Genomic DNA, 10,705 nt, shown 5'->3' with positions numbered 1-10,705 from the left:
ATGCCAAAGAGTGCTCAAACTACCACACAATTGCACTCATCTCACACGCTAGTAAAGTAATACTCAAAATTCTCCAAGCCAGTCTTTAGCAATACATGAACTGTGAACTTCCAGATGTTCAAGCTGGTTTTAGTAAAGGCAGAGGAACCAGAGATCAAATTGCCAACATCAGCTGAATCATCAAAAAAGCAAGAGAGTTCTAGAAAAACATCTATTTCTGCTTTATTGACTATGCCAAAGCCTTTGACTGTGTGGATCACAATAAACTGTGAGAAGTTCTTCAAGAGATGGGAATACCAGACCACCTGACCTGCCTCTTGAGAAATCTGTATGCAGGTCAAGAAGCAACGGTTAGGACTGGACATGGAACAACAGACTGGTTCCAAATAGGAAAAGGAATATGTCAAGGCTGTATATTGTCACCTTGCTTATTTAACTTCTATGCAGAGTACATCATGAGAAATGCTGGGCTGGAGGAAGCACAAGCTGGAATCAAGATTACCGGGAGAAATATCAATAACTTCAGATATGCAGATGACACCACCCTTATGGCAGAAAGTGAAGAAGAACTAAAGCCTCTTAATGAAAGTGAAAGAGGAGAATGAAAAAGTTGGCTTAAAGCTCAACATTCAGAAAACTAAGATCATGGCACCCGGTCCCATCACTTCATGGGAAATAGATGGGGAAACAGTGGAAACAGTGTCAGACTTTATTTTTCTGGGCTCCAAAATCACTGCAGATGGTGACTGCAGCCATGAAATTAAAAGACGCTTACTCCTTGGAAGGAAAGTTATGTCCAACGTAGATAGCATATTCAAAAGCAGAGACATTACTTTGCCAACAAAGTCTAGTCAAGGCTATGGTTTTTCCAGTGGTCATGTATGGATGTGAGAGTTGGACTGTGAAGAAGGCTGAGTGCTGAAGAATTGATGCTTTTGAACTGTGGTGTTGGAGAAGACTCTTGAGAGTCCCTTGGACTGCAAGGAGATCCAACCAGTCCTTCCTAAAGGAGACCAGTCCTGGGATTTCTTTGGAAGGACTGATGCTGAGGCTGAAACTCCAATACTTTGGCCCCCTGATGTGAAGAGCTGACTCATTTGAAAAGACCTTGATGCTGGGAAAGATTGAGAGCAGGAGGAGAAGGGGACGACAGAGGATGAGATGGTTGAATGGCATCATCAATGCAATGGACATGGGTTTGGGTGAACTCCGGGAGTTGGTGATGGACAGGGAGGCCTGGTGTGCTGCAATTCATGGGGTCGCAAAGAGTCAGACACGACTGAGTGACTGAATGGAACTGAAACCCCTACATTTATGGTAATTTGTTACAGCAGCAATAAGAAATGAATATACCAGTGTGTCCAAAGTCTAGTGAGGATTTTGGATTTTTGCAGAGGGAAACTATTGAGGGGGAGGGTTGGCAAGAGAGTGAATTGATCTGATTTGTTTTAAAAGGTTGGCATGGCTATTACATAGAAAATGGACTGACATGGATATGCAAGAATGATCAGGGAGATGAGGTGGGAGGCTGTGGATTCATGCAAGTAAGCAGTGGCTGGGTTAGTGTTGGCCTAACATGGAGTTGGAAAGAAATAGAGGCCAGGGATCAATCTAACAGGATTTACTGATGCAGTGAATATGGTTGGGGAGCAAGAGGACTGGAAAAGAAAGGAAATAATAAAGAATGAGGTTTGGGGCTTTTCAGCATCTGAGTAGACAGTTTAGAGGCAATAGAGTAGAGTGACTAACAGCCTAGAAGCCAGATGGAAACTGCTGGGGTTCAAATCCTAGCAGTACTACTTAGTGGTTATGTCACCTTGGGCATATTACTTACCTCTGTTCTCAGTTTCCTCTACTGTAACAAGGGCTGAATAAGGGGTGGTTTGAAGGCAGTGTGAGATATGTAAGGTGTTACTATTAGTATCATTATGTGTTGGTGCCATTTATTGAAGTGGGGGAATCTGTAGAAGAAATAGATATGGCAGTGAGGGAATTAGAAAACACTGCTTTTGATCTGTTAGATTTGAGATGCCTTTTGGACAGCAAAGTGGAAATACCAAGAAAGCAGTTTAAGAATAGCTGTTTCACATAAACGAGTGGAACGTAAGACCCTTGCCTTTCAAATTAGAGGAAAATATCCAATTATTCTATCTTATTTCCCTTGCTTTGATTGGCAGGAGCAGCAGGGGCCTTTCCTTAGGTTTATTCAAAGTAGTTGAAGAGAAAGGATTAACACTGTTGAGAGTAAAAGAAGGAATGTGTGTTAAAAGAGATGTAGGCATTCTTTCTATTCCTTCCAGTTCCTCCTCTTCTAATGAAGGTGAAGATAACAATTGGGCAGTGAAGGGCTGACCATTAAAAGAATGGTATGGGGGTGGGAGATGAACATGAAGAGAGTTCTTGGGATGGTAGACTCCCCAGGGAGCTTTTTTCCAAATTGCAGCCAAAATTAATTGTCCACATAGTAACATAAACACTTAAAATAGTTCTGCTGTCCCTGCCTCTAGTTTCAGAAAAGTGTATGAGTCTGAACGTAGAATGAAAGTTGTGGTTAGGGCTGCTGAGTCTCAAAGCATTTCTAAAAGGAACATTTTTATTTGATTTCAAAGTAAATGCATAAACCTTTGGAAATACAGAAATACTCACAAAAAAACCCATCGTCTTTATATTTTGATATATTCTTGTAGTCCATTTTTCAAAGTAATGCATATTTTAAACTTATTTTCACTTAGTAATATATCCTGGATATTTTCCCATGTCATTGCATAATAGACTTAGTTTTCAAATGGCTATATCTTTTTATGACATGGACATTTTTGAAGAATGCAGAATCCTTCATACTTTTTTTAAATAAAAATTTTTCCATTTTGTATTTTTCTCTTGGTTGGATTAAGGATATGTACTCTCAGCCAGCAAACCACATAGGTGAGCGAGCACAAGCACTTCTCAGAGCATCACAGCTGAAGGCACATGAGCATCTGCTTCTCACTGGTGATGTTAATTTTGATCACCTGGTCAAAGTAGAGCTTAGTTCTTTCACTGAGGGTTATTGCTGAGGGTTTTTGTTCTGTTTCAACCAGTAAACAGTCTATAAGAGACGCTTTAAATACATACACATGCTCTGATTTTCATCAACATTTATCCATAAATGCAGCATCCATTGATGATTTTTGCCTCATCCAGTCCTTATCCAGTTGTTGTTAGATGATTTTTCCAACTTCAGATCTCCCTCCTCATTTATTAATGAGCCCTCTGCATTCTACTTTAAATAAGAGCCTCCCTTCTTCCCATGATTTATCACTTATTGGTATGGATTCCTGAACTTTATTTTGTTCAATGGTTCACCAATCATTACTGTACTTAATTACTTTGGCACACAAGTTAGCTAGTGGAGGCCCCTTCAAGCTGATTCTTACAATGCTGGAACACAATCCCATCATCTTTTATAAGTACTTCTTTACTTTCATTATAACAAACTGTTTCAGGAATACCTACTGTGCCCCAGCCTTGGAATCAGCTGTTTCTCTGAGCAGTCCTGGTTCCTTTGAGTGGGAATGGTATTAGAAACCAGTATCTAGGCTCTAAGTATGCTCAAGTACTACTTGATTTTACAGATAGTTTTTATACATATGTCAAATCTTTCAAATTGTGTGAGTTTATTGTATGTTAGGGGCTTCCCTGGTAGCTCAGCCCTGGGTCAGGAAGATACCCTGGAGAAGGGATAGGCTACCCACTCCAGTATTCTTGGGCTTCCCTGGTGGTTCAGCTGGTAAAGAATCCACCCGCAATGCAGTTGACTTGAGTTTGATCCTTGGGTTGGGAAGATTCCCTGGAGGAGGGCATGGCAACCAGCTCCGGTATTTTTGCCTGAAGAATCCCATGGACAGAGGAGCCTGGCAGGCTACAGTCCATGGGGTCATAAAGAGTTGGACATGATTGAGCAACTAAGGACAGCACAGCACAGCATCATATGTTATGTTATTGAGTGTTCTGTGATCACTCAACTACAGTCAGACATCTTGGAGTGCAAAGTCAAGCTGACCTTAGGAAGCATCACTATGAACAAAGCTAGTGGAGGTGATGGAATTCTAGCTGAGCTATTTCAAATCCTAAAAGATGATGCTGTGAAAGTGCTGCACTTAATATGCCAGCAAATTTGGAAAACTCAGCAGTGGCCACAGGACAGGAAAAAGTCAGTTTTCATTCCAATCCCAAAGAAGGGCAGTGCCAAAGAATGTTCAAACTACTGCACAATTGTGCTTATTTCACATGCTAGCAAAGTAATGCTCAAAATTCTCCAAGCTAGGCTTCAACAGTATGTGAACCAAGAGCTTCCAGATGATCAAGTGGGATTTAGAAAAGGCAGAGGAACCAGGAATCAAATTGCCAACATCTGTTGGATCATAGAAAAGGCAAGAGAATTCCAGGAAAACATCTGCTTCATGGACTACACTAAAGCCTTTGGCTGTGTGGATCACAACAAACTGGGGGAAATTCTTAAAGAGATAGGAATATCAGACCACCTGACCTGTCTCCTGAGAAATATGTATGCAGGTAAGGAAGCAACAGTTAGAACTGGAAATGGAACAATGGACTGGTTCCAAATTACGAAAGGAGTACATCAAGGCTGTATTAAGAACCTTTTGATGAAAGTGAAAGAGGAGAGTGAAAAAGCTGGCTTAAAACTCAACATTCAAAAAACTAAGATCATGACATCTGGTCCCATCACTCCATGACAAATAGATGGGGAAACAATGGAAACAGTGAGAGACTTTATATTTAGGGGCTCCAAAATCACTGCAGATGGTGACTGTAGCCATGAAATCAAAAGACGTTTGCTCCTTGGAAGAAAAGCTATGACAAACCTAGACAGTGTATTAAAAAGCAGAGACATTACTTTGCCAACAAAAGTCTGTCTAGTCAAAGCTATAATTTCTACAGTAGTCATGTATGGATGTGAGAGTTGGGTCGTAAAGAAGGCTGAGTGCCAAAGAATTGATGCTTTTGAACTGTGTGTTTGAGAAGACTCTTGAGAGTCCCTTGGATTGCAAGGAGATCAAACCAGTCAATTCTAAAGGAAATCAATCCTGAATATTCATTGGAAGGACTGAATCTGATGCTGAAGCTCCAATACTTTGACCGCATGATCCTAAGAGCCAACTCATTGGAAGAGACCCTGATTCTGGGAAAGACTGAAGGCAGGAGGAGAAGAGGATGACAGAGGATGAGATGAATAGATGGCATCACCAACTCAATGGACGTGAGTTTGAGCAAGCTCTGGGAGATGGTGAAGGACAGGAAAGACTTGGCGTGCTGTAGTTCATGGGGTCAAAATGAGTCCAACATGGCTGAGTGCCTGAACAACAATTACAATTGTATGTTAGTATAATACTTAAATGGAGAAGGCAATGGCACCCCACTCCAGTACTCTTGCCTGGAAAATCCCATGGACAGAGGAGCCTGGTAGGCTGCAGTCCATGGGGTTGCGAAGAGTCGGACGTGACTGAGCAACTTCACTTTGACTTTTCACTTTCATGCATTGGAGAAGGAAATGGCAACCCACTCCAGTGTTCTTGCCTGGAGAATCCCAGGGACGGAGGAGCCTGGTGGGCTGCCGTCTATGGGGTCGCACAGAGTTGGACACGACTGAAGCAACTTAGCAGCAGCAGCAGCATAATACTTAAATAAGCTATTTTACAAGTATTAGTGGAGAATGTTAGTGGAGACTCAGCCCTGAATTTTCACTGAAAGGACTGTTGCTAAAGATGAAGCTCCAATACTTTGGCCACCTGATGTGAAGAGCTGACTTTTTGGAAAAAGACCCTGATACTGGCAAAGATTGAAGGCAAAAGGAGAAAGGGGTGGCAGAGAATGAGATGGTTAGATAGCATCACCCACTCAATGGATATGAATTTGAGCAAACTCTGGGAGACAGCAGAGGACAGAAGAGCCTGCAGAAGGCTCTGCTGCAATCCATGGCATCTCAAAGAGTTGGACACAACCTAATGACTGAATAACAACAATCAGTGGAGAATAATGACTTTGACAGGGCAATTTTGTATACTTTTTTATGTCTACCATTTTAGAACGAATGTGTATTCTTTTCTCTCAATGGCATCTAGAGAATATTTATTATTGAAGCACACACTGAGGCTGTTCTTAACAATAGGATGTCATCATGCCTATAAATGAGTCATCAATCTGCATGGAATTCTTGAAGAGTTTACTATTATTTTTAAGGCACATATTTGATTTGGGAGCAGATGTCCATCATTCTGAAATTTTCAAGGCCTCTGACAAGTACAAAAAGGAACCTGGTTACCAGATGTTTAATATATCTGAGAGAGAAAGATTAATTCAATGATATAGTGGTCTTTTCTGAAAAATAGCATTAAAAATTTTAGTTATCATAGTCTTGAATAATAACTTCCAGTGTTTTTTCATAATGAACCTATTTCACTGACCTGAATTTATGGCTTGTTTATTATTTTTATATTGTAGTGCTAGTGAAGTTGTGGAGAAAATTATATACCTAGACATGTATATTTATACATATACAACCTTTTTCGATCTTTGGCCTTCATATTCCTAAATTTCATTTATTGAAATTTTAAAACATCAATAAATCAGTTCTCACAAATATTAACTCAAAATAATAATGTGTACTTAGTAGCAAAGTTAAGTTTTATGAACTTGTAATTTTTAATGTTTCTTTATTTTCCTGATGCTATCCTAGAACTAAGTGATAATTTAAACTTTAAGAAATAGTATGAAGTTATTCAAATAAATGTTTGAAGTTGAAATAGTTAAAAAAAAAAGTAGATAATAAAAGAAACGTGTTCTAAAAATTTTTTATAAAAAGAAAAAAAATTAAAGTATAGTGTTTAGGGATAAAACTTGGGCAATACAACTCCAAAGAAAATCAAAGTGATTACCATAAAATTCATGAGAATGATTAGTTTAGGGGAGAGGGAGTTGACTATGATCAAGTCGAGGGTATGAAGCTTCTAGACTAGCTGATGAGGTTTTATTTTTTTATCTGGATGGTAGTAATTAGAGTTTCCTCAAAATAATTCATTATATAAATTGTTTGCATAATTTTCTGCAGCTTACAATTTTATCATATTTTACAGTAGAAAAGAAAATGAATAAAAATAAATGCATGCTGTTCATGTTCATTGTATATTAGGAATTAAAGTTACTCTGCAAGTAGGGCAAACCCATCAATAATCTAACATATTTCTTTGTACATTCATAAACTTATTAAAATAACTTATAAAGCTATTTTAAAGTATATTCATATAATAAATTATTAATGAGAAACCTATACAAACTAGAATATTAATCTTTCTTAATATATTAACTTTTGAATATTGTTACAAACCCAATCATATAAGATCAAGATAAATATTTATTTTGTTTTAGAATTTCCATTTCATTCTTTTTATTTTTAATTTTTTTTCATTTAACTTTTTATTGTTATGATAGTTTAAAGTCCACAACAGAGCAACTCAGCCAAACATATACATGTATCTATTTTCCCCTCTCATCCAGGCTGCCATATAATATTGAACAGAGTTCCCTGTGCTATTCAGTAGGCTCTTGTTGGTTATCCATTTATATATAGCAGTGTGTACATGTCCATCTCAGACTCCCTAACTCATTTTGTTGTTTTTAATGGTTTTTATTTCTCTGCTGAGATTTTTTTATCTTTTCAAGAACTAGAGTAGATTTTCCTTTATGTCTTCAAGCAGAATTATAACAGTGCTAATTTCAATATCTGGGTCATCTCAGAGTCAGTCCCTTTTAACAGTCTTTTCTCTTTAGAATAGGTCCTGCTTTTCTGTTTCTTCCTATGTTGAGTAATTTTTAAAAATATATTGTAAACTCCGTGAATGTTATGTTACAGAAATTTTAGATTCTGTTATATTTCTGCAAATACTATTGATGTGGTGGTGGGGAAGAGATTGTGTGGCTTTATATAGGCAATTAATTTGGTTGGCCTAAAACTACAACTCTGTTTCTATGGCAGCAGCTAAACTCTCAGTTCAGTTCTTTCATCTTTAATTAGGCTGCTTGGAATCTTCCCCAGGTCACCTGTAGTTTAGGGCTCAATCAGACATATAGACAGAGTTTATAAGCAGTATTTGGGATTCCCTCTCTCTGGGTCACTCCCATTAAGGGTTCACTCTTTACCTCCCAGCAGCTGTGGTTGTCCTCAAACACTGTCCTGTAGTTCTTCAAGCCAGAATGACTGTGAGTTTTCTATTAGAATTTTGGTTCTCCTGTATGGTGCAGTCTGGGGCCTTACTCAGGCTTAACATCATTTAAAAACAAAAAACAAAAACCTGACCCCATGGCTGTCACCTCATTGGAAGTATCAGCTTTCCTCCAGAATCGTCCTGCTTTTGGTCACTTGCACATAGGGGTTTTTCTTTTCTTTCTTCTTTTAATGTTGTCTAAATTTTAGACATTTTATTTAAATGCAGATCTGCCTGATAGGAGATTACTTGGCCAGTGCAGAAATGGACTGAATATTTATTTCTTTAAAGAAATGGTAATATAAAGATGCTAAGAAATTTTTAATGGATAAATAAAATAATGATATAGAAAAACACATAGAGTTGGACTAATAGATTAAGGTATTTTTGGCAAACAGAAACCTTTTGAGTATGTATTCTAATTTTAAGGAAATCTGTGTATGTAACAACAAGTAGAATATAAAGATAAGAAAAGTAATAAAGGAAAAGTATATCTTAACAAAAGGGAAAACATTTTCACTTTATTTTGAAATAAAATATTTGAACCTATTTTGTATTATTTTAGGAATAAATCTAATGAAGCTGATGAGTGTCAAAGAGAACTTAGAAAACTGAAGTTTGAATCCATTATTTCTGACTCACGGTACACATTGAAAATTTTTTATTTAATATTTTTAATAATTGAATTTGAAACCATATTTTAGATAATATTTAAAATGTACTTAACTTTTTTTTATAGTATTGCTTGTGTAAATAATACCTAACCCTAATTTATAATGTATTGAAGCTGTTCAATGATTTTTGCCTCTGCCTAGATAGGAAAATTTTTAAATCACAGAACTATCTATTTATGTAGCATTCTTATTTTAAAAATTAAAGTTATACTCTTATTTTTAAATGAGATGTTTATATATTTTTGATAAACATAAAAATATAGTATCAAATGCATATTGATTGAGGTTTTTTTCCTTGTTCCATTTTAGGCACACCAGATTGCTTAAAGAAAAAGAAGACTCTTTAATGACTTGTCAACAAATATATAAAACTTTACAGGAAGAACTGACTGCAAAAGAAAGGCAAGAAGATGACTTAAAAAGAAGAATTAATCTTGCAGAAAATGAACTGGAAATAACCAAAACTCTTCTGAATCAGACAAAGGAAGAAGTTGTAACACTGAAAAGTGAAAGGTACAGTCAAGAATAATTTCTTCCAAATATATTTTATGTTTAAGTCAGTAATCCATATATATTTAAAACATCAGGGTCCTATATATTTTGATAACAGTGAAATCTAAGATTAAAGATACATTTCACGTGAAAGGTCATCCTATCCTACCACCCCATTTTACAGGTGATTAAACTGAACCCCAAACTGGTTAAAGGACTTGCTTAACTTCACTGAGTTAGTACAAGTAGGATGGAACCCACATGGCATTTGGTGTTAGATTTTTTGTTGAATTGAAAAGATCATGTGTGGTACTTACACTACTAAATTTCACTTATGCCAGTAATTTTTGAATTCTATCATCTTCCAACAGAAAAACATCTCTTTATCACTTTTTCCTTTGTAAGCTCCTACTTTTCTTCTTTCTTTGTTATTTGTCAACACCTCATATTGAAGACTCCCCAAAAGCACAGATACTTCTGGTATTGAGTTAATATCAAAGATACTAAGAAGCATATTCCTCCAACCATCCTAGATATTTTTGCTCAGTTACTTTGTCTTTACTTATCTGTACTTAATATCTCAACCGTGCTTTCTTTCAGTTTTCATTTGCCTGATAATATCTTTTATTATTTGAATCCTTTTGTTTTAAATCCATATTGGTATATAGCATAATGTTAGGGGTTTTCCTTTTGTTTTGAATTCATATTGGTATATAGCATAATGCTAGGGGTTTTGTTGGCTTTTATTAAATCTAGGAGTCTTTAATGGGAGGTATTATGCCAATTACATATTCCATAAGAATACAAGTTTCATGAGGATAAGAATTTTTGTCTTGTATTATTCTCTGTGTATAGAAGGCATAATTAGATATTTGTTTTTCATTTTTTCTGTCATTTTTCATTTTATTCATTTTATTTTATGAGTATTTGATTGCTTTCTATTTAGAAGATTTATAATCTTGTTTTTGTTCTTTCTGAAGGCAGCTGTTTGCTCCCAGAGGTGGAGTTTGGGAGTGAGGCCTTGGAAGTGGATAGCAGGCACCTTAGAATTAGGTTGTCTCCGAACTTTCTCACCAACACTATGCCCTGGATTGTATCTGTGTCTACTCCAAGCTAGTCAGAGGTCTGTCTAGTTCACAGAGGAACAAGGTTTATCTCTTGTCTCCCCTGAGATAATATTAATTTACTTCTCTTTGGTTGAGTTAGATGAACAATTGCAGAGCTTATTGCCACCCACCACTTATTCCTCCACCCTGCTACACCAGTAACATGCCTCTT

At 36.8% G+C, this 10,705-nt stretch overlaps 1 protein-coding gene across 2 annotated transcripts in view; it reads left to right on the top strand.

Moving 5' to 3' along the window:
• The window catches only part of LEKR1 (leucine, glutamate and lysine rich 1), a 209,445-nt gene that overhangs the window by 130,853 nt on the left and 67,887 nt on the right, over nucleotides 1-10,705 (top strand). For both annotated transcript variants that reach the window (XM_010839868.1, XM_010839869.1), the window contains 2 exons: nucleotides 8,827-8,904; nucleotides 9,245-9,448. In XM_010839868.1, coding sequence (XP_010838170.1) covers nucleotides 8,827-8,904; nucleotides 9,245-9,448 — 282 coding nt within the window. The remainder of the gene's footprint in view (nucleotides 1-8,826; nucleotides 8,905-9,244; nucleotides 9,449-10,705) is intronic.

This window comes from Bison bison, unplaced genomic scaffold (genome assembly GCF_000754665.1).
Source record: "Bison bison bison isolate TAMUID 2011002044 unplaced genomic scaffold, Bison_UMD1.0 scf7180017864135, whole genome shotgun sequence".
NCBI lineage: Eukaryota > Metazoa > Chordata > Mammalia > Artiodactyla > Bovidae > Bison > Bison bison.
The sequence above is the reverse complement of the archived record's forward strand: the minus strand, read 5'-3'. Positions and strand labels throughout refer to the sequence as shown.